This window comes from Argopecten irradians, chromosome 6, assembly GCF_041381155.1.
Source record: "Argopecten irradians isolate NY chromosome 6, Ai_NY, whole genome shotgun sequence".
Classification (NCBI taxonomy): Eukaryota; Metazoa; Mollusca; class Bivalvia; order Pectinida; family Pectinidae; genus Argopecten; species Argopecten irradians.
In genome coordinates, this window is record NC_091139.1 from 5045665 (window position 1) to 5071874 (window position 26210).

The 26210-nt window shown below is 36.1% G+C and overlaps 1 protein-coding gene across 2 annotated transcripts in view; it reads right to left on the minus strand.

The window, feature by feature from the left end:
* LOC138324773 (arrestin domain-containing protein 3-like) overlaps window positions 1-26210 on the minus strand; it is a 43797-nt gene that overhangs the window by 11166 nt on the left and 6421 nt on the right. For both annotated transcript variants that reach the window (XM_069269910.1, XM_069269911.1), the window contains exons 2-3: window positions 15176-15383; window positions 5863-5985 (exon numbers count right to left, since the gene is read on the minus strand). In XM_069269910.1, coding sequence (XP_069126011.1) covers window positions 5863-5985; window positions 15176-15308 — 256 coding nt within the window. In that variant the 5' untranslated portion in view covers window positions 15309-15383. The remainder of the gene's footprint in view (window positions 1-5862; window positions 5986-15175; window positions 15384-26210) is intronic.

Sequence of the window (26210 nt, forward strand, 5' to 3'; positions counted from 1 at the left end):
GTCAATATTCAAAATGCAGGTCGTCTTATGTTTCCCGTTGTCGTCCTAAACACCGACTGGTAGTTGACTGTCACTGCACCAGACGGCATAACAACTGTTATTATATATTACACAGGAAATCTTGCATATGTTTGGTGTTGTAACCTATTCTTAGGCCATTAGTATTTATTTCTTTATGTTATTAATGTTTTTAAGAAACATTATATGTTACTTTTGCTCCGGAAAGGTAGTGGGCCTTTAACATTTTGTGAATTTTTTTTTTTACCATGACAATAATTCGTGAAATAAAAAGAGAACATCTCTGTGAAAATAACCGGATATACAGCTCTCTAATCGACCCGAGCTAGCATAAGATACCTCTGTCATACACACAATATAGCCCGACTCACATGGCTGCTCTCAGCAAAATCGATGGGTTGTTAATTAGGACAATTAGTATGGTTAATTGATAGAGAATGGATGTGACATTAAAACACATGGGCTATAATAATGAGCGACAGTCTTTTATAAAGTTGACAGAATTCTGATGCTCCGGTGCCTACATTGTTATACAGAGCGATGAGATGTTGAATATTTCAGTAACCACTGATGTTTTCCTTCCTCGAGTTATTTAGGGTGTTAGGTCCATTACCGAGAGAGACCACAGATAGCTCTGTATTTCCATATACCACAGGCGGTCTAAAATTCACATTTGATACATAGGAAATACAAACTGTTTCTCTACCATAAATAATTACAGTGGATAGTAACAACTTCTAAATTATTCATACATGAGCTAAGTTTAACATTTGACTAATTATTACATCATCAATGTAATGAATCACAGTTCCTTTTTTCCATACAGAATTATCTGATCGTCAAATGGTAAATCTCCCTTTTACAGTGAGTGAAGCTCTCTAATCTTTTGCAACATTTTGCATGACTTAATTTTCCAATTTCCATAATCCACATTATTGACGAAGACAAATCCTTAAAAAGACCATAATTTTATTCATACCACCTTTCCTCTTCTTTTATTTTTGTGTAATAAAGATTCATCCATTTAGTATCTTTGAAGAAAAGAGCAGCATCAAGTTAAATTTTTAGAAATAGCAGTAGCAAGAACTGAGGAGGGGGGATGGGGTGGGGGGTGTTAAGTTGTGACAGAGTGGTTAAGATCTCCAAACATATTACCACAAACCCACCACATCTATGTTGCATGTTTGTATACCCTGTAATGGTGCAGATGCAAGGTACTGACTGCTGGTGTTTTTTCTCCAAGTACTCCAGCTTTCCTCTATCTCCTAAAACTGGCCTAAATGGCCTAAATTAACCCTGGCTGTTAATAGGACGTTGAACTAATCACATCAAACCAGAAGAAACAACCTGACTGAGCATACTCGGAACTGATGGAAGGAAGGAGATATGATTTAAATAGACCAGGACAGAGTAAAGTAAAAATGCTGTAGTGATCACCTCTGTATAAAGGCCACTTGCTTCATAAGACCACTTTTTTGGGGTCCAGAATGTCCACAAAGATCACTCAGCTTCAAAAGACTATTTTTCCTCAGTCCCTCGAGTGGTCATTATAGATAGGTTTGACTGCACATCCAAGTGGTCTTTATAGAAAGGTTTGACTGCACATCCAAGTGGTCTTTATAGAAAGGTTTGACTGCACACCAAAGTGGTCTTTATAGAAAGGTTTGACTGCACATCCAAGTGGTCTTTATAGAAAGGTTTGACTGCCCATCCAAGTGGTCTTTATAGAAAGGTTTGACTGCACATCCAAGTGGTCTTTATAGAAAGGTTTGACTGCACATCCAATCAGATTTCTTAGGATGGCTTAAAATCACAACATTAATTTGAAAATCCTGTTTGAATGTTTTAAATGCTTTTTATTGAGTGAGATTAATGTGCAAAAACCCAAAACTTAACAGACGTAGCTTTGTACATCGTCGAACAAGCGTTCATTTTGACCCAATATTAGATTGATCTGGCTGAGACTATGTTACGGTTACAACTGATTGACTAAGTTTCATTTGTGTATTTTGCTATCAGCCGTTGTTTGAAAGGTCTGCCATACTTTATGACCGACGGGACCGTTATGTCAATATCCATCAAATCAGCTGGATGGAACTAACATCGACAGTCTGTCAAGTTTGAATAGACATTAATTGGACCACAGGTGCGTGATCGTACATTGATTTGGATTCATGATGACCTTTCACCTTTCGATGTAACACATTAAATGACAATAGAGAGTTCTAACGACTTTATGAGCTGTCCGACTGATTAATCTACTATTTTATCAGTACACTGTGAAGATTTCTGTCATAAAAATAAATTATGCATAAAATTGTAAATTTATTATTGCTATCACTTATTTCACCTAAGGCTTTTTCTCACTTATTTGGGAAGGAACCTCTAACCTCATTTAAGACGACTATCGGTAAATTGGGAATAAATTTCAAGGATTTTTGGAATTTGGCTACAATTTTGATTCCATTGGGCTCATCTACTGTGCTGCCCTTAAGAGCTCCTGAAAAAAAACGCTGTATCAATTTCAGTAACTACGTCCTGAAGGGATGGAGATCAAGGTTGATACTAAATCTTGAGCCATCTGGTAGATTTAAAAATTTAAAAATATTTCCATCAATATGCAAGTTTGCACAAAATTTAACTATATTTTAAATCAATATCACGGTGAATAGTACATTGATATTACATTCATTAACAAAATTGACAATCAATTCAGGAAGCGTCAGTCGTTTCACGAAGTTGTTCCCCGGAGATCCTGCAGGCTGTTCAATGAGTAACGATAACAACACCATTTATTTTTCTAATGCACACGCAACTTTGAACCATCCGCTGTCAGTGAAGCCATTTAACGCATCCATTTCAGCTAACACTCGACCAATATCTTTCCCCATTTCGCCTTCATCGTTGTTCTTTTTACAGAAACACATGACACGATTTATGACATATAAAGCAAGTCAATGCCAGAAGATAATAAAACAAATATTCGCTAATGATATCCTTTGATACAACTCTTTTTTATGTAACGATTTATGATGTTACGTCTCTCTTTATTTGTGTTTTTAAGCCAATGTTCGGAGAGAGTAGAGTTTCAAATCCACACCAAACAGCCAATCACTGTGTTACAGAATGTTTAACCTTTTAGTTAGATTTTGCTTTGTATCAGTGTTATCAACTTTAAACCATTTGAATCCTATAATACCTACAGAAAATGGGACTAGATTTACATCATATTTGGTCTACTGGAAAAACAAGAGATCCCAGAGGGATTTTGACACCCACCAAAGAATGATCTACGTCTGACAATGGAAAGAGGGATCTTTTTCCTGCTTTTCAAACTTTTTCAAACATAAGGGATCTTTTTCCTGCTTTTCAAACTTTTTCAAACATACAGCATATATACAATTTGAGACAGATTGCCGCAGTACTTTCTGAGAAACAGCGCTAGTGGTAACAAACTTCAACCATGAAATTCAAGATAGAGGATCTTTTCTCTGCTTTCCAAACTTTTACTACATATTACTACATATGAATTTGAGAAAGATCCTTTGAATACTTTCTGAGATATATAACAGTAACAAACTTCAATTATCAAAATCCAAGATGGTGGTCTGTAGGCCATCTTGTTGAATGATCAGTCCCAAAATGCAATATGCACAACTAGAGCCTTCAGGGAACCTACATATACAATTGGGACAATTTGCTTCTGTTCTTTCTGAGAAATAGCGATAACAATCTTTAACTATCAAAATCCAAGATGGCTGTCTGGCGGCCATTTTGTTGACCAATTGGTCCTAAAATGTAATATGCACAACTAGGGCCCTAGGGGAACCTATATATGAACCTTGAGAAAGATCCCTTCAGCACCTTCTGAGAAATAGCAGTAACAAGAAATGTCAAGGGACGGAAGGACGAACAATGTACCATGGACGAAAAGCAATTTGAATAGCATCAGATGGTGGGCTAAAATGGTAGGCCAGATTGAAATAGACATTGGGTCTATTCTCTAGATTGAAAACAAGCCCAGTAGCTTTTCAATTGTGAGATTCAGAGTCTTATGAGCATGCCATACTGTAAATTCTATATTTCTCAAAAACAAAATCAAATTCAAATATGCATGATTCTTTTGACGTGGTAAACCATTTTTATATCTACATACAAACTGTAAATCTGAAGTATCATTTGGGAAATTTAGCTCTACACATCAGTAAAAATATGGCCATACTCAATTGGGAATGGAGCCCTATATTAGCCCCAAAATGAACCATGGAATAGGCCCTGAGATAGTACCTGTCTGGATTGTATTGGCAGGAGTAGAACCGAGCAGATTCCCAGGCTGAATATCAGTCTCCTGGGGAAGGAACGCATTATTGCCATGATACGGTGATTGAATACATAGACAGCTACATCTATTTATTTTATAGCCACACAACTTCATTAATTACACAGTAGGACCATTAATCTTTAACTTCTGTCAATAAAATCCAAACCTTAGGCCTTTATGAATGATGACATGGCACTTCTTGTTAGCTAGATTATATATGGGGAATAAGAATGCGTTTGTTTCTCTATTTACAACAGACACATTGGATAACTAATAATCAATGATTTAATTCTTACAATACAGAAGATACAAGATATATATGATGCCTCAACTTAACGTCCATCCCTGAAACGCTAATGCAATGAAACGTTTGATTTGTATGACAGATATTATAGATAACTCAGAAAATGGTTACCGAAATTTCCTGCGTATTACCCGCACGGGCTTATAGCCTGCGGGAAGCAAAATCATGCATTTTCTATGATTTTGTTAAATAAATTCCAGATACCGTGGCCCCCCCTTGCAGATTGCCTGCGGGTTATACGTCGATGTAAACCTTGGAAGTACACTACATATCTAGTGTGTACTAATAATAGTACGTAAGTTTATCTGTTATAGTGATTTCATTTAGAAATGGGTATATGTTTATTTAAAAACGTTTTGTTTGAAAATAGGTTTTTAATATAAGAAATATATAACCCATATGAAAATACTTTAGCATAGTAAGAGGGTTACTTGACCAATTTTACAACGTATAGTCAGCGTATTTTTCAAATTTGGTAATAGTTTCCCCAGATAGCCCGTATTGGCAGATAGCCCGCATTAAGCATCTGCTGATGTAAAAAATTGTAAAGCCCGCGGGCAATATGCAGGAAATTACGGTACTCTACTGAAACACCAGGTCACCTGATATATATACACTGTGTGGTGTTCCCATGCAGTAAATATTTCAAAAGAATTATTGTTATGTTATATTTATAAAATATTTGCTGTTTCATGCCTGTTGTCAAGAGTGTTTGTTATTTCAACAGGAAAACAAGATAGGAGAAAATGTAGAGACCTGACTGGGGCTCGAACCCGGGACCTCCGAACACTGGCTGGATGCTTTAATTACCAATTGAGCTACCTGGTCACCGATGATCGACCCAGCCCAGCCCTGCTACACTCTTCCCTCCTTTCACAAAGTCTTCACGTTTGAATACACACACAATATTTATACCAGTGTAGCAAGTTTTAATTGTACATAGTGATACGGTCGCCTTCTAACTTCACACAAGGGTAGAGTGCCAGACCAGTAAGTCTGGGGTCGCAGGTTCGAGTCCGGCCAGCGGCACACTACTCTTGCCCTGCACTATTTTTATTATTTAGATGGACACCAATTCTGTAACAGGAGACAAGTCAATGTAGTGGCCAGACCAGGGTTTGATCCATAAACTACATTATTATAGCTGGATGCTCTACTCACTGAGCAACTGGTCACCACTGTTCGACCTGCCTCCAGTCCCACTATAAACATCACTCACCTTTCCCCCAGACTACTCTCTTCTCATCTATGTAGTATTCGTCATCTCGGACATTTCTCCGCTCCCCGGCCTTGTTGATCTTCCATTCCACGTGAGCTTTGCCACGCAACACCAAACGGATACCTGTTAAATAAGAACAACCAATCGATTACTGATATTTTAATTAACATGAATACATTTGATAAAAGAGGATCTGTCATTTGTTTCCCTTCATATTAGATTTATGATACAAGTTTAAAATTTTTGCATTTTTGTGTGAGTAATATGATGATTAGAAATATCTGTCAGACATATATTCCTTAGCCTTCATACTATACATCATAGCATGGCTTAAACACTATATACCCCCCACCCAATTTCATAATGTGAGAGCATTAAAAAGTACAGACTGTTTTAAAAGGACAAGTTTCCATTCAAAATTAGAACTTGGTGTTCTGAAAAACAAATTGATGGATGGATCTTTAGACTGAAATGGACATCTTTAGCACCATAGGACTCTTGCATCCTTGAAGACGGGTTCTAATTGTGATTTTGTCTAGCCATATAGCACCATAGTTAGGTCCACCGAGGACAGCAATCCTCAGAATTACAAACAATCACGTTTCTTGTCTTGTATATCTTACATAAGCAATAATTTGCATTTTTATTGAAGACAATTATGGACGTGCTAAACTTAAAACAAATGGTGTGTTTTCTGTCGTCATGATTACATGACCTTTCATGTCTCTCCCCAGTGGAGCTCTCCTGTCTAGGGAGGTGTGATTGCTCGGCCAGACTTCCTCCCCTGACAACACTTAACAGCACAGTCCCCACAGGAAAAGGACGTAATAGCTTTACTACATCATTTGAATGTAAAACAATGCCTGATGGAAGTCTGTTGTCTCCAGGGACATATGTATCTAGTAAGTGTTTCTGACATTACACAATTAAGGAGTATATACCGAAGCAATATATACATGTTACAGTGACTGGTTTATATATCAGCTAAAAGCCCGTCCAATCATACGTCTAATTTGATCAAGTAAAATGAAACCTGTCTCCTATTGTCTTGTGATAGCCGACTCCTCGTTCAAAAAATGTATATATCCTATAAGGATGTTCATGTCTAGTAATAAGAAGTTTTGTGTAGTCTTGGAAACTTGGAATACACTTTTAGCTTTACTTTTGTAGGTATGTCTGATAATAAATAAGATATCATTCTTGACCTTGAATAAGGTGTTATTTATTGACCTTGACCTTGAATAAGAGATTATTTATTTACCTTGACCTTGAATAAGATGGTTTTTGTTGACTTTGACCTTGAATCGGATGTTATTTATTGACCTTCAATTTGAACAAGATGTTATTTATTGACCTTGACCTTGAATAATATGTTATTTGTTGACCTTGACCATGAATAAGATGTTATTTATTGACCTTGACCTTGAATTAGATGTTATTTATTTACCTTGGCCTAGAATAAGATGTTATTTACTGACCTTTACCTTGAATCAGATGTAATATGTTAATTGCCACAATTATGGGTATGTTTGACCTAGAATCAGATGCTATTTGTTGACATTGACCTCGAACAAGATGTTATTTATTGACCTTTACTTTGAATTAGAAGAATTATGTTGCCACATTTGGGCATGTCTTGACCTTGACCTGGAATATAAGACATTACATAATGACCTTGACATCAATAAGAAGTTCCTGGACCTTATATTAGACTAGACACCTTGCTTTTGTCTGAGTACACAAGTTTCAAAATAAAACCTCAGAATCTCATTTTGAGGATTGTGAACCCCTCATCTATTAAAAGTGGTCAAGGAAAATAGGGTTATGTTAAATACATATGTAAAGGCATCAAAGTATATATTGTTATTTCCTTCTAATCTATAACCTCAATATGACTCAATTTGACACACAATTCTTCCATTTACAATATTTCTCCCTCAAACAACACACCATTCCTTCCATTTACAATATTTCTCCCCCAAACAACACACCATTCCTTCCATTTACAATATTTCTCCCCCAAACAACACACCATTCCTTCCATTTACAATATTTCTCCCCCAAACAACACACCATTCCTTCCATTTACAATGTTTCTCCCCCAAACAACACACCATTCCTTCCATTTACAATGTTTCTCCCCCAAACAACACACCATTCCTTCCATTCACAATGTTTCTCCCCCAAACAACACACCATTCCTTCCATTTACAATGTTTCTCCCCCAAACAAACACACCATTCCTTCCATTTACAATGTTTCTCCCCCAAACAACACACCATTCCTTCCATTTACAATGTTTCTCCCCCAAACAACACACCATTCCTTCCATTTACAATGTTTCTCCCCCAAACAACACACCATTCCTTCCATTTACAATGTTTCTCCCCCAAACAACACACCATTCCTTCCATTTACAATATTTCTCCCCCAAACAACACACCATTCCTTCCATTTACAATATTTCTCCCCCAAACAACACACCATTCCTTCCATTTACAATGTTTCTCCCCCAAACAACACACCATTCCTTCCATTTACAATGTTTCTCCCCCAAACAACACACCATTCCTTCCATTCACAATGTTTCTCCCCCAAACAACACACCATTCCTTCCATTCACAATGTTTCTCCCCCAAACAACACACCATTCCTTCCATTTACAATGTTTCTCCCCCAAACAACACACCATTCCTTCAATTTACAATGTTTCTCCCCAAAACAACACACCATTCCTTCCATTTACAATGTTTCTCTGCAAAACAACACACTATTCCTTCCATTTACAATATTTCTCCCTCAAACAACACACCATTCCTTCCATTTACAATGTTTCTCCCCCAAACAATACACCATTCCTTCCATTTACAATGTTTCTCCCCCAAACAACACACCATTCCTTCCATTCACAATGTTTCTCCCCCAAACAACACACCATTCCTTCCATTTACAATGTTTCTCCCCCAAACAACACACCATTCCTTCCATTTACAATGTTTCTCCCCCAAACAACACACCATTCCTTCCATTTACAATGTTTCTCCCCCAAACAACACACCATTCCTTCCATTTACAATATTTCTTCCCCAAACAACACACCATTCCTTCCATTTACAATATTTCTTCCCCAAACAACACACCATTCCTTCCATTTACAATATTTATCCCCCAAACAACACACTATTCCTTAGGTTCTAACTCTCAAGGTAGTTTTCCCATCTCCTGTACTTTTTATTGGGGTTTTTGATCAGATCACTTTTGATACGAAAGAGTAATGAACTATATCCTGCCCATACTTTGACTGGAATAGTCGGCTTCTCACTCTGTTGATGAACTCTCGGCTATTCTGCTGAAGTAAAGTATTCCCACAAGTCAGAGCCTGCAAAGTAACCTTATACACTTTCCGCTATCACATTGTAATAGTATTCCATCGATGTCTATATACTGGTATACAATTAAATGTGGACGTCTCCATGGAGCCATATACAGCGAGGTCAGCGAAGGCAAAAACCTTCCTTTAGAGGTGAAACATGAAAGCCATTCAAGACGCCATGAATCGTCATGACAACATGACACCTCAAAAAAGATATACATCATGTGTTCTAACCTATTTGTACCATTGTAAAACATCAATGCTGAAAACTTCTGTGTTGATACAGGGACTAAAAAGGGAAGTTTCTTAATGAATCATTAACGCAGGCACTTCAAGGCGTCTAATAACGCTACAGAGATGGCGGAGCCACTTTTGATCTTTATAGACTGTGAAGGTAAAAATCATATTACTAGGAGAAAGAATGGTCTATTAGCACCTAAGTGTCTTCAGCATCACTATATTACCACCAGAACCCTTCAATTAATTCATTTCTCATTGTACCGTAAATATCCAATAACAACTCTATAGTGTTTGATCAAATACGCCACCAGACAAGATATTGGAATCTTCATTCCTGTCATTGAATTTCTTCCTCCTTACACTTTCTAAGTCTACCTCTGTATCCATTTCATAATAATCAAATTTTTTTTCTTCATATTAAATCTGGCTTTCTGATAGGCCAATAATTATTTTTGCAAAAAATCCCAGAATGGTGCAAACCCGAACCCATGAAGTCACAATAGAGACATTGACATTGCGTATTGATTCGGAGAAAGAATCCCTTGAAAATTCACTAGAATGGTACATTTAAACATATTTTATTTCATCAAATAGATTGAAAAACAAGGAGTCGCAAAGTATGGCATTATCCCCCACGCCCCGCAGTTGGTACAAAAATACATCAAGGTCAAGTAACAATTATTTAAGCATAACTTAGAAAGAATTTGAATATTGTAAAACTGAAAAAAAATAACCGCAGGTAACAAAAAGAAACTGTAATTTGGTATTTTTCACCGAAATTCCATGGTAACAGGAAAAATCCAAAAATTGAATGTCCACAACAGCAAAAGGCACAACTAGGGCACTTGTCTGATACCTGGGTAATATATACAGAAAGTTTCATGGAGCAGCATTGAACAGTTTTGGAGATAACGTCCAGAAACAAAAAGAAACAGTAATTTGATATTTTTCCATGGTAATGGAAAATAATCACAAAATGGAAGGTCTGCAAAAGCAACTAAGACAGTTGTCTGATGTACATAGAAAGTATCTTGGAGCTGCGTTGAACAGTTTTTGAGATATAGCCTGGAAAAGAATTTAATATCCCATCCAAACATGTTTCGCAGGGGATATTAAATTGGGCTCCATCCGTCCATCCTTGATTCTTTTCTGGGCTATAACTAAAAAACCGTGTGTAATTCTAAGGCTTGTCACATGTGTAATTCCGAGGCTTAAATTGTTACATGTGTAGTTCCATGGCTTGTTACATGTGTAATTCCGAGGCTTGTAACATGTGTACTTCCGAGGCTTGTCACATGTGTAAATCCAAGGCTTGTCACATGTGTAATTCTGAGGCTTGTTATATGTGTAATTCCCTGGCTTGTCACATGTGTAATTCCAAGGCTTGTCCCATGCGTAATTCTGAGGCTTGTTATATGTGTAATTCCATGGCTTGTCACATGATGTGTAATTCCAAGGCTTGTCACATGTGTAATTGGAGGCTTGTCACATGTGTAATTTGAGGCTTGTCACATGAGTAATTCCGAGGCTTGTCACATGTGTAATTCCGAGGCTTGTCACATGTGTAATTCCGAGGCTTGTCACATGTGTAATTCCAAGGCTTGTCACATGTGTAATTCTAAGGCTTGTCACATGTGTAATTCCAAGGCTTGTTATATGTGTAATTCCATGGCTTGTCACATGTGTAATTCCAAGGCTCGTCACATGTGTAATTCTAAGACTTGTCACATGTGTAATTCTAAGGCTTGTTACAGGTGTAATTCCGAGGCTTAAATTGTTACATGTGTAATTCCATGGCTGATTTCATGTGTAGTTCCAAGGCTCGTCACATGTGGAATTCGAGGCTAGTCGCATGTGTAAGTTCAAGGCTTGTCACATGTGTAATTGGAGGCTTGTCACATGTGTAATTTGAGGCTTGCATATGTGTAAATACGAGGCTTGTCACATAAGTAATTCCGAGGCTTGTCACATGTGTAATTCCGAGGCTTGTCACATGTGTAATTCCAAGGCTGGTCACATGTGTAATTTGAGGCTTGGCATATGTGTAATTCCAAGGCTTGTCACATGTGTAATTCCAAGGCTTGCCACATGTGTAATTCCAAGGCTTGTCACCTGTGTAATTCCAAGGCTTGTCACGTGTAATTCCAAGGCTTGTCATATGTGTAATTCCATGGCTTGTCACATGTGTAATTCCAAGGCTTGTCACATGTGTAATTCCAAGGCTTGTCACATGTGTAATTCCAAGGCTTGTCACGTGTAATTCTAAGGCTTGCCATATGTGTAATTCCAAGGCTTGTTATATGTGTAATTCGACACACAATGACATGTGTTCAGCTCTCTCTATTCTTTACAGAGTATATTGATCACTATTCAGCGTGATACTGTCTAACTACAAACTTAAAACAAATCAACTGGCCATTAGCAAGAGAAGCGGATTGTCTTAAATCGAGATGAATTATTTCCTTTTTGACAAGAACGTCTATTTTTTATTGCTGAATCCATAAAAGTGCTGGCCCATACTTCATATAGTTATACATATACTTATGTATGTGTAGAGTGAAAAAAAACACCTCTTATGATTGACATACTAGCAGTAGCATACAGCTAAAGAGACTTGCTCTTAGCATTACCCATTGGACCATGATCCAATGAGCTTATTTGTGTACAAGGATGACCAATTTTATACTGAAGAAGGCTCATGAGTGAATTAACACTCAGAAGAGGCTCACTTGTGAATTGTAGCAGTGAACATTTACATTGATAATAGCTTATTTGTAAAATACAGCAGTGACTTTTTACACTGATAATAGCTTATTTGTAAAATACAGCAATGAACTTTTACACTGAGAATAGCTTATTTGTGAAATATAGCAGTGAACTTTTACTCTGAGAATAGCTTATTTGTAAAATACAGCAATGAACTTTTACACTGAGAATAGCTTATTTGTGAAATATAGCAGTGAAATTTTACACTGAGAATAGCTAGCTTATTTGTAAAATACAGCAGTGAACTTTTACACTGATAATAGCTTATTTGTGAAGTGTAGCAGTGAACTTTTACACTGATAATAGCTTATTTGTGAAGTGTAGCAGTGAACTTTTACACTGATAATAGCTTATTTGTGAAGTGTAGCAGTGAACTTTTACACTGATAATAGCTTATTTGTGAAGTGTAGCAGTGAACTTTTACACTGATAATAGCTTATTTGTGAAGTGTAGCAGTGAACTTTTACACTGATAATAGCTTATTTGTGAAGTGTAGCAGTGAACTTTTACACTGATAATAGCTTATTTGTGAAGTGTAGCAGTGAACTTTTACACTGATAATAGCTTATTTGTGAAGTGTAGCAGTGAACTTTTACACTGATAATAGCTTATTTGTGAAGTGTAGCAGTGAACTTATACACTGATAATAGCTTATTTGTGAAGTGTAGCAGTGAACTTTTACACTGATAATAGCTTATTTGTGAAGTGTAGCAGTGAACTTTTACACTGATAATAGCTTATTTGTGAAGTGTAGCAGTGAACTTTTACACTGATAATAGCTTATTTGTGAAGTGTAGCAGTGAACTTTTACACTGATAATAGCTTATTTGTGAAGTGTAGCAGTGAACTTTTACACTGATAATAGCTTATTTGTGAAGTGTAGCAGTGAACTTTTACACTGATAATAGCTTATTTGTGAAGTGTAGCAGTGAACTTTTACACTGATAATAGCTTATTTGTGAAGTGTAGCAGTGAACTTTTACACTGAGAATAGCTTATTTGTGAAGTGTAGCAGTGAACTTTTACACTGAGAATAGCTTATTTGTGAAGTGTAGCAGTGAACTTTTTACACTGAGAATATAGCTTATTTTGTGAAGTGTAGCAGTGAACTTTTACACTGATAATAGCTTATTTGTGAAGTGTAGCAGTGAACTTTTACACTGAGAATAGCTTATTTGTGAAATATAGCAGTGAACTTTTACACTGAGAATAGCTTATTTGTGAAGTGTAGCAGTGAACTTTTACACTGAGAATAGCTTATTTGTGAAATATAGCAGTGAACTTTTACTCTGAGAATAGCTTATTTGTGAAGTGTAGCAGTGAACTTTTACACTGAGAATAGCTTATTTGTGAAGTGTAGCAGTGAACTTTTACACTGATAATAGCTTATTTGTGAAGTGTAGCAGTGAACTTTTACACTGATAATAGCTTATTTGTGAAGTGTAGCAGTGAACTTTTACACTGAGAATAGCTTATTTGTGAAGTGTAGCAGTGAACTTTTACACTGATAATAGCTTATTTGTGAAGTGTAGCAGTGAACTTTTACACTGAGAATAGCTTATTTGTGAAGTGTAGCAGTGAACTTTTACACTGAGAATAGCTTATTTGTGAAGTGTAGCAGTGAACTTTTACACTGAGAATAGCTTATTTGTGAAGTGTAGCAGTGAACTTTTACACTGAGAATAGCTTATTTGTGAAGTGTAGCAGTGAACTTTTACTCTGAGAATAGCTTATTTGTGAAGTGTAGCAGTTAACTTTTACACTGAGAATAGCTTATTTGTGAAATATAGCAGTGAACTTTTACACTGATAATAGCTTATTTGTGAAGTGTAGCAGTGAACTTTTACACTGATAATAGCTTATTTGTGAAGTGTAGCAGTGAACTTTTACACTGATAATAGCTTATTTGTGAAGTGTAGCAGTTAACTTTTACACTGAGAATAGCTTATTTGTGAAATACAGCAGTTAAACTATACAATCATAAGAGGCTTATTTTAGTATATATTTACATAGAGAAAAGCTTGAAGGTTGATACAGTAAGCATATCCACTGGGAAGGGCTTATTTGTTGATAATTAAGTGAACCATTCCACTGTTATGAGGCTTATTTTCATTTGGTACTTTACGTTTATACTACAAGATAAACAAGAACTCATTAGGCTTATTTGCTAATAAAACTTTTACACTAAAAAATGTGTTTATTCAAACACAAATGATAAGAAAGAGTTCATAATAAACCCTATTAGTTTTATAAGTTTACAAGCACTATTACACTGTGATTTTTTATCTTTATCTTATAGCTGTAATGAAGCAGTGTTGGTCATGTATCAGTTGAAATACATGAATATATGCATGAGTTCTGTGTGTAGCTGCCTCTGTGCTGAGTGTGTGTTAGATTAAGTATTGATTTGGAGTCCCGATTCCCGTCATACCCAGGTATAATGCACATCACACAGCAACATCAAACCACATCAGTTCCATGTTATTTAAATATCCTTTAATAATGACTTGGTCAGACAGACAACCTGTATCTTTCTAAACCACATTACGGTATCATACCACAATGGTCACTGTGATGGGAGAAAAACATGCCGAATATCATATTACCCGGGTAACATATCATCTCATTACAAAAAGATTGTATTATAGGCATCCAATTACTTTCCTATTATTGTCTGTAAGCATTAATTCCACATCTTTATTTCTAAATATAGTTACTATGGTATCTGTGACTGTTTTCTTTTATTCACTGTTTTTTGGTCACCATAGTAACCATTTATATTACCATGGTAACCATGTAGATTCATGCATACACTAAATCTACTCTTCATTACAAATGTTGTTTCCATAGCAAATGTATACTAGCTCATTCCTTAGGAATTTTTATAAAATGCTCTTGGTTACCATGGCAACAAGATTAAGGTAAAAATCTTACCGTGAACCTTGATGTTTTCTGTGACGCGGGCGATGACATTTCCAGTCAGTACCTCTCCAGCATAGTACACATCCTTGTCAAGTTCAATCTCGAACTTTTTCACATAATCCATGGCGTGTACGCTACTACTCATTCAGGCGGTGGTCAGTTCTACTGGTCAGAAAACAAGGTCAGTCTACATCCTTAATACGTCCAAAAACTGATGGCTCTGCAAGAAGAAAATAATCCATGATGCAACTAATGATAAATTGAAGTAGGACTCCATTAAAGTTATTGGTTTATCAGTCTTGAAACAGACTGCAATGGTCGTTCTGAAGTGACCTTGAAAAGATAGCCAAATGTCATTTTGAGGTGGCCTTGACATAGTTAACCAAAGGTCAACTTGAGGTGACCTTGACATGACAGTTAACCAAAGGTCAACTGAGGTGGCCTTGACATGACAGTCAACTGAGGTGGCCTTGACACAGTTAACAAAGGTCATTTTGAAGTGACCTTGAAATAGATATCCAATGGTAACATTTTAAGATGGATTTCCATTATGTGCTGTACACATTATACATCAGAACTCACACAGACCTGTTTATATAATCACTTCATTGATAACCTATCATCAACCCGTCTGTAGAAACCTGTACTCGGAGGTTAGCCCTACTATGATGAAACATAGCATTGCTAGCGTTATTCAATAAATCTATATTTTAGCGATAGACTTATTCAGACATATTAGTGCTTTCGTACTAGAAATATTGCGCTAATGATTGCTGCACTATCATTTTTTTTCTTCCTGTGTCTCATTAACATTGCAATTATTGCAAATATACACATTCATCATTGCCATCAAATTTACACTAAAATCTGATTGGCCAAAATAAGTACGCTGCCAGGATATTTTGTTCCGCAAATTATCTGTTAAGGATTATGATTTCATATTTGGCCAGATGTTTAGGATCACTATACAGGCATTGGCTCTCTGGGGAATACAAGATTGGCATTTAACAGGAGACTAATATTATCGATAGATGACACATGGTTATGTAATGCTTCGCAATACACCAATCATGTATTAGATAACATCTATCTCATTTGTGTCATATAAACAGCACTAATGGACCAATCAAAAGTGATGTAACATCTTACTAATTCATGTAAAATGTGAAATCAATATATCATGCTTTTTTTTATCTAACAGATTATATAATCAGGAAGTACTTTGTAATTATAGGCTGACGAGTTGTGTGCTTGAACAAGCCTTTACAGATTGGTACACTTGCACTGAGCATGGGAGTTTGTTATATTAAAGTCATTTATTTGAAAATTAAGCTGCTACATTGAGCTGAGTATGTTACTGGCCCAATCTAAGGTCCATAGGTTGATAATAACTGCTAAGTATGGCATACTTGACCTGTATGACCTTATAGTGTATGGGAATGTCCTTTCAACTGATGTAGTTATGTACATGGAGAGAGGAGGGTGGCCATATTTGGTGGGAATTTCCCTTCACCATGAGGGCAGGATATAGTCTGAGAGAGTAGAGTATTATAGTTTGAAGGAATTTCCCTTCACCATAAGGGCAGGATATAGTTTGAGAGAGTAGAGTATTATAGTTTGAAGGAATTTCCCTTCACCGTGAGGGCAGGATATAGTTTGAGAGAGTAGAGTATTACAGTTTCAAGGAATTTCCCTTCACCGTGAGGGCAGGATATAGTGTGAGAGAGTAGAGTGTTATAGTTTGAAGGAATTTCCCTTCACCGTGAGGGCAGGATATAGTTTGAGAGAGTAGAGTATTACAGTTTCAAGGAATTTCCCTTCACCGTGAGGGCAGGATATAGTATCAACTTGATTGCAAGGCCCTTTTTTAGAGGGAAATAAAAGCTGCATCAGTTAGCGAGAATGTTCCTACAATGGCACAAAGTATTTGGAGAAAGGGAGAGTATTATAGTTTGTGTGAATTTCCCTTCAAATTGTTGACAAAATACATTTGAAGAAAGCGAGAGTGCTTATCATTTGTGAGATTTTCCCTTCAACTTGATGGCGGAATGTAAAGAGAGGGATATTGACAGAATTCCCCTTCAACCTGACAACAGCCGGTGCACTTCAAGAGATAGGGGTGTCTTAAGTTTCCTCTCAACTTGAAAGCAAGGTGTACTAATTTTTATAAAGAGACTTTTTTTCATAGTCTAGGCCTGTTTAGGGTGCAATAGGCAAAAAAGATAGGGTCGGTTGGTTGGGAGGATTTTTTTTTTTTAAATTAAATTTTTTATTTTTTAGTGTCTTTTACTCTAAAATGGTTGCTGGAACCGGAGTCTGAGATCGAAATCCTGACTTTTTTTTATTCTTTTTTGTAGAAAAAAATTACGGTCGGGGGTAAAAATTATGGTCGGGTAACCCTAAACAGACATTTTTTTTTTTTTTGCCTTATGGAAATTTCTCTTCAAATTGATGGCAAGGTGTACTTGGAGAGATGGAGATAGATTGACTCTAGTTTGTGCGAATTTCCCTCCAATCTGACAGAAAGAAATACTAGAAGTACTAGGGCGGTTGCTATAATTTGTGAGCTCCCTTTCTGAAGCAGTGAAAAACTCCTGTTATGTGTGATGGAGAGATGCTGGCTTTGCATCCTGTCAGACAATACCTCACTGCGACGGCCCTGTCAAACACACATTTTATTTTGATGACTCAGCAGTTCTGTGCCTGATAATTAAACTAAAGTGCATTTTGACAATGGTGATCCATTACTTCACGGAGAAAGACTCTCTCGTGTACTTTTCAAGATGTTTCAAAAAGAAGGAAGTGATATTAACAATCTTTGCCTCTCAAAGATGAGCATTGCTTGGTATTAGGTTTATGAACGAAAGGATCAAAATTTACATTGGATACCCTTATGGGTAGGTACTAAGATAGAGATGTATAACGTAAACAGTAACTTAATTTGAATTTTTTGAAATAACTTTACGATTATTAAAACTTTTGGATTAAAGTATTATTGCTTATAATTCGTTTAGTGTTCCTTCCTTTGGATTTAGTGATGTATGTCGGCGAGACTCTTGCAAAAATGTGTTGTACTTGTAAAACTGTAATCTGTTTCCCTTTCAGACTTACAACTGGTATTGTTTATATTTTAATTTGTCATAACATTTAATTTAAATTTAATCATACGTCTTTATAATCAAAACTTGAACATCTTGCTATTACATGTCTGTCATACAAATGTTGCAACAATGACAGGACATTCAAAAATCCAAGCCTAACAGATCGATGTTATCTGAGGGGTTGTCTATAAGACCCCCCTTCCCACCACTTTTGACCTTCTTTGGGTGGTTTTTTTTATTTGCAGTGAAATACAGTATTTATTGAGATATCACATGTTTTCGAGCTTCAGATGGAAAAAAGAACCCAAAACGTTTGATATTTTATACGAATGAGTGTAAAAGACACAGAGAGACACAAGTACTTAAGTATCCTTAAATGTTAATGGCAGTTTGGAAATTGAGAAAACCGACAATAAGATATGGTTGACATTAAAACATAGTAATGCATTGAAAAAAACCCAAATGCCAGAAGAAATTTGATTATGTATGAAAGATGACTGTACATAAAATCAACATCCATCTAAATCTGAACAATATATAGATATGACCTTTATACAAACGTTAATGTTCAGACATTTCCGTATAGGTCATTGGCCATAATGATTTTTATATCACTGCATGCAGTATCATCACTTATGAATAATTAACGAGCCATTTAGATTAGATACGATGGGGTGTTAATTTAGCCTACTGATATTTTTTTGATGTAGACTGATTTGGCGTCTCCATCAGAAGTTGGTGGAATTTACCTCTCTTTTCCTCAATACTCAGTCATGTTGTCTATTCTTTAAAGCCAGTACAAGGTTTATATGGAAATAAAAACATCAGCAAGCACATTATACTAACATCAGCACAAATGAGGACACTGCAGAAAAAAATATTACTGGTTCATGTTCATCAAACATAAAAGTATTTAGTGTAAAAAGTAACTGCATTAGATTAAAGGCAAGGCACACCTCGTTTTACAACATTCATTACAGTCATACAATCATGAATTAAACTTTTATGTAAGAACTTTCTTTTTCTTTTGTTCTTTTCTTTTCTGATCTCTTTTAATCTCTCCCCCTTCCTCTCTAACCCCCCCCCTCAATTTTTAGATCTAAAATATTTGAGACTAATTTATCTTAGCTTGAGACAATAATCATTAACATTAATCAATCTCCTATTTATTTTTCTTTATTTCTTTTTTTTTGAAAATGATAAAAAAAAAGCATGTGCAAAAATTATATTTGTACTAAGTTAATCAACTTAAAGTTTTGAGGACACAAGGAATACTTGGTCAGTAAAACAAGCCCATGGTAACAAACCAATACTATAACACACAAAGCTGGGAATGCATGACTTTTTGACGGAGACAAGTAATTCTGTGAATTACAATTCCCCATGACATGTACCACCACTACAAAAGGAACAAGAGGCCCATGGGCCTTAACGGACATCTGACTCAAGGCACAAAATAACAAAGTCACAGTATAAAGTATTGGTTAACGATTAATATAAACAATACAAGGAACTCCTTAGTTGAATATGTAAGTTTCTAAAATAGGTAAATGTCATTTGTTGAACAAACTTGGTAGCCCTTCATCCATATATGGTTGTAACCCATTAAGGATTAATATAAGGAGGAGTCAGATTTTAAAGCCAAATTTCAGCAAAGCTCCCATTTTGGACCTCCATCGTGCTATCCCCATTGGTCTTTGCTCGGTCCTTTATAAAATATGATTGTCCTCACTTAAAGTTCCCCCTTCTGAATCAATTAAAACCCCTATAGAGCAATTTTCATTGAGATGGAAGACTGAACGCGAAAACAGGAAGGGTGGGCCAGCGGCCATCTTGGAATACCAAAATCTTTATAAAAATGTTTTGCATGTTGTTCGGCATCAATTAAAACCCCTATAGACCAATTTTCATTGAGATCGGAAACTGAAACCTGAAAAAAAAACAGTAAGTGGGCCAGCTAAAATTAGCCCTTTTGGGGCTCCACCCCTCAGCCCCTAGAGGTCGGACCAGGCTCATTTATATAATATAATATTGTCCTTCCCCAATAATGTTTCACACCAAATATAGATGTAATTCATCCAAGGATGAAGGAGGAGTAGGATTTCAAAACTAAATTAAAGAAAATTTGCCCTTTTAGGGCCCCACCCCTCAGCCCCTAGGGGGTTGGACCAGGCTCATTTATAACGAATATGATTGTCCTTCCCCAATAATGTTTCTCACCATATATGGATGAAATCCATCCAAGGATGAAGGAGGAGTAGGATTTTAAAGCTAAAATTAAGAAAATTTGCCCTTTTGGGGCCCCGCCCCTCTGACCCTAGGGGTCGGACCAGGTTCATTTATATAAAATATGATTGTCGTTCCCTAATGAAGTTTCACACCAAACATGGATGAAATCAACCTAAGGATGAAGGAGGAGTAGGATTTTAAAGCTTAAATTAAGAAAATTTGCCCTTTTGGGGCCCCACCCCTCAGCCCCTAGGGGTCGGACCAGGCTCATTTATATATAATATGATTGTCCTTCCCCAAAGATGTTTCAAACCAGATGACCTAAAAATCCATTTTAGATCACGAAAGGTAATGTGTGCTATATTTATTTTTATCCTCGGAAATATGACACATGACCACTTAAACCAAGAAGTCATGCCAAATTTCTCATCTCAAATTTTGATATGAAAATTTAACAATCTTATGCATTCAGAGATTTGCTGCGACATAAACCAATGATGGCCTAATGCATCTTTATCTCCCGATTTCCCTGAGCGATGGTCCCCCATATAAATAACATCTGCACTAATTAAGAAACCAATTAACTGGGCGAATGTTGAGCACAGATTAAGCACTTCACACCATCATCAGACTCAGACGGAGCCAGGTGTCATCCTCAGAGAGCCATAGTTTCCTATAATTGATATCTCATCACATTGATCTGATTAGATTTTCTTTTTCAGTGGCAATAAATCTGTGTACATATGTCGATTATCCAGAAAATGAGGTATGGATTGCTTACACCACTATTCAGCTTCAGACCAGCTGTTTCGTCGTTATAATACATGTAATAATGATCAGTAGTGAAAGCTTACCGGTATACCTATCATTTTGAAGTGCAATTATTTATACAATTCTATGCTGAGAGCATAAACAAAATCTGGAACCATAGTGTTCCATAGCAACAAGGAAAGAAGAGGCCCAGAGGGCCTGTATCAATCATCTTGCTTATTAATCGAAGCAATGTCATTATTACAAGTTAAGTATTTATTTATTTCTTCAAGGATTTAAATAAAACAATAACCTCTATCCCCCTCCTCCCTATGTGACCTGACCTTCATGCACCATGTGGATAAGAATCGTCAAAATTAAAACAGACTCTAATCCCCTTCCCCAAGGATTGTTTCTGGACAAAATTTGGTTATAACCCATGCAGAACTTTATAACTGGTAGCAATTTAAAGGAATTAGCTTTTATTTCCCATTATTGGGCACTGCCCTTCCTGCCCAAGGTGGGTCAAAGCCAAAATTTATACAAACTTTGTTTATCTTCCCCCTAGGAATTTATATAGTTACCTCTTTCCAAATTTGGTTAAAGTCCATGCAGATTTTATGACAAGAAGCATTTTAAAGGATATGTCCAGGTGAGCAAAGTACCGGTAACAATTTTTAATCCTTCTTCATGCAATGGGGGCAGCAATTACAATTCTAATGCTCTACCTGGTTGTCAGTATAATGTGGCCTGCTATCATCATTGGCAGTAGCATTCAGTGAGATTGTACAATAAGTAGTGACCTCTTATCACAATAAGACCCAATACAAATATCTCAGACCTCGAACCAATCGTTTTGTAGGTACCATATGTCAGTCATGGCATCAATCAAGCGGATCTCAGACTGACCACCTCTGTAAAATGACCACCTTCTTACATCACATTTCAGTAAAACCTGCCTTAGTGACCACCTTCTTATATCACATTTCAGTAAAACCTGCTATATTGACCACCTCTGTATAATGACCACCTTCTTATATCACATTTCAGTAAAACCTGCTATATTTACCACCTCTGTATAATGACCACCTTCTTATATCACATTTCAGTAAAACATGCTATATTGACCACCTCTGTATAATGACCACCTTCTTATATCACATTTCAGTAAAACATGCTATATTGACCACCTCTGTATAATGACCACCTTCTTATATCACATTTCAGTACAACCTGCTATATTGACCACCTCTGTATAATGACCATCTTCTTATATCACATTTCAGTAAAACCTGCTATATTGACAACCTTTGTATAATGACCACCTTCTTATATCACATTTCAGTAAAACCTGCTATATTGACCACCTCTGTATAATGACCACCTGCAAATAAGATCACTTTTTCGGGGTTCAAAATGATCAATTTCATAAATGACCTGTATATAAAGACAACTTGGTTATAAAGACTTTTTTTTTTCATCCTTTGGTGGTCTTTATTGAAAGGTTTAACTGTATTCTTTCTATTGATAAGATGATGTCATGTTTCGATAGTGAAGTAATGTTAACATACCGACCACTACAGACATTTTTTTTTCCTGGGATCGGTCAGTGAGTTCATAGTAATCAATTTTCCATTTCCTGCGGTTTGGGAACTCTCCTCCACTATCCACTGAGGCTGCTGATAAGCTGCAAAGCCATTTTTGTGTTTTATCCCAACAAGGCACACCCAGTACAAACGCAGTCAAACCATTTATATACAAACGACAGGGATGTGTGGCGCACTCCGGGGCTTCTAGATTATACCCATTTATAGGCTATATACTAGAAACAACATCTAAAGCGGACTTATCACTCCCGTCGGATGATGTCTGATTTAATTCTAAACCCATATCAATTACACCTATGATGTTCTACAGCAGATGACAGATCCTTTACAGAACATCATTCCTGGTTGCATGATCTGATTTCATTTATGTAATTAACAACGATGTTGTCAATATAGAGGGAACTTTGAAATTATAGCGTACACTGCCGCCATTCTATAGCGATGCATACTGAATGTAAAGTCTGGCTCATTACATAACAACAGTATAAAACATTTATAATGACATCACAAAGGATGGGGAAAAAAACCCTGCTATAATCATGAAAACATATAAATTTGTATTTGACGATATTTTCAAAAACTCTCTTTGATAAGATAATCATGTATCAAATCTTGGCTTTGATGTTACATTTCTTCCTGTAGAATATTAATTGTGGGCACTCATAAAAAACAACTTATGAAATGTGAAAATTTTTAAAATGTATACTTTAGTGGAAACTCACCATCATCAGACTTTCATTAGTTATACATGAAATGCTTCTGAATTTTTCCATTGTCTATTAATTTTCCCCTTCGTTTGAATTGATCATGTATGGGTTAATCAAAGCCGCTCTCCTGTGGTCAAATGGGCAAAGAAGAGTTGATCTAACTTCAGGATTATATGATATATGGGTAAAAACCCAAGTCAGGCCTAAACCCAACATGTAAAAATCATCGAGGTTCGTTTGTCATTATTGACGTTCAATACTGTTTCAGTATCACAAATAATATACTGTATCTAGTGCATAGCATCTATTAAAATCAGCTGTTTATGACTTGTTAAGTACAAAAAGGTTAAGTGATCTGAGGGTCAAGGTCACATTCAGATGATGACAACAATTAATTTACTGTAGAGTCAGTTATTTTCACAGACTAAAATTTTCGTGATTTAATTGATCTAAAAACGAGAAAGTCCAATCGTAGTGGTTTTAAATCTTAGCGATATGGATTTAAGGGTATAAATCTTTCAACTATTACTCAATGTTTCGGGGATCAAATTTTCGCGATCATAGCAATGTTTCGCGAAATCACGAAAATATCATACCTCGAAATTATCTGGCTATACGGTATACTGGCCAATTAGAAACCTGATATTTAGAACATTCTCTATTTATTCTTGAAAACAAAAAGAGGACAGAAGTTGAGAAGAAGATGGTTTTATATGATTCTGTAGCCGTCATTCTATTTTTAAAAAAATATGTAAGTGAAAAGTTTTTTATTACATTATTTATCATATTGAGCTTCATGTTGTTCGGGCCAATTGAAGTGACTATGAAATACTTGTATATGATTAGAGATTATGGAAATGGATAAAGACCATTTTGTACTGGCCAATTAGACCTCAAATTAACTGAATTTCTCTTACAGGAATATTACCATTGGTGGTGAATATTTGACCTGGAAACATGAATTGAATTCGGCTATCAGGAATATGATAATTTGTAATGACCATTTGACCTTGAACTATGAACTGAATTCTGTTATTAGAAATATGATAATTTATAAGACCATTTGACCTTGAACTATGAACTGAATTCTGGTATTAGAAATATGATAATTTATAATGACCATTTGACCTTGAACTAAGAACTGAATTCTGGTATCACGAATATGACAATTTGTAAAGACCATTTGACCTTGAACTATAAACTGATTTCTGGTATTAGAAATATGATAATTTGTAATGACCATTTGACCTTGAACTATGAACTGTTTGGTATTAGCAATATGACAATTTGTAATGACCATTTGACCTTGAACTATGAACTGAATTCTGGTATTAGAAATATGACAATTTGTAAAGACCATTTGACCTTGAACTATAAACTGAATTCTGGTATTATAAATATAATAATTTGTAATGACCATTTGACCTTGAACTAAGAACTGAATTCTGATATCAGGAATATGACAAATTGCAGTGACCATTTGACCTTGAACTATGAACCGTTTGGTATTAGCAATATGACAATTTATAAGACCATTTGACCTTGAACTATGAACTAATCCCTTAATCAGGGTTAAGACCATTTGACGTGACTATTTGACTTTAAACTTTGAACTAGATTCCTTTGGAAAGAAGGTCACAACAGACCTGAACAGATCTGAGAGATAGAAATAAGCCCTGAACCAGATCCAAGATTATAATGAAAAACACCTTCTGCTACAGAATAAACAATGGAAGTCAACCATCGCCCAAGTTTCAATATTGATTATCAGTAACTCAGGATCAGAGAGGAGTAAGGTGGAATCCATCTCGGGCTGCGTCACTCCCGATAACGCTATTAGTACCTTCTCCAGCGTGACATCGTAATGTCAAAAGGCACCATCACAGAAACATGTCCTCGATAATCTCATAAAAATGGCGCTGAATTACCCATAAATTAGGTTTCAACTCTCAAATGTTCCATCATCTTTATGTAACAAAAACCCCTCAGCAGGTCAATGTATAAATGGTTGACATAACAAACATCATTGGAAGGAGAATAAATAAAAAATATCTATAAAAAACTTGCAAAGTACAAAATGATTATTTTCAAAATAGATAGTGGTATAGGTATACCATACCTCACTGATCAGATTTTTATGGAGATTTTTCAAACACCTAAAGGTTCCTATTTTTGCAGACTATAGGGCAAGTATAAGTAATGTTTACTTGGTTCAAACACTAGGTATGTATCTTGTAGTAAATCTCAAACCCAGGAGTGGATTGAGGAGGCAAAGAATCAGCACAACCATTTTTGCTACCATCCCAGGATGGTAGCTATTATATAATCGGTTGCTTTGCCTGCCATGTTGTTGGGATTTCACATGGTTATAAATAATCTGTTCACTTTGATTGGCTGGCCAAAACGATTTACTTGTGTTGATTGGTTACTTGTTGTTGAATATGTCATGTGTGTAAGGGGTACCGGTGGGGAAATTATAGCAAACCAATTATCATTAGATTAACCCAGAGAAGTCCGAGTGTTTTTTCTAGTTGTCGGACATTCTACTCAGAAATCACACAAGGAGCCACTACATGTACTGAATGGAATACAAGGGTCAAGTCTAGCGAGGTCTCAAATGTTTGGTGATCAAGTGTCGGGAGCGCGTGGAGCA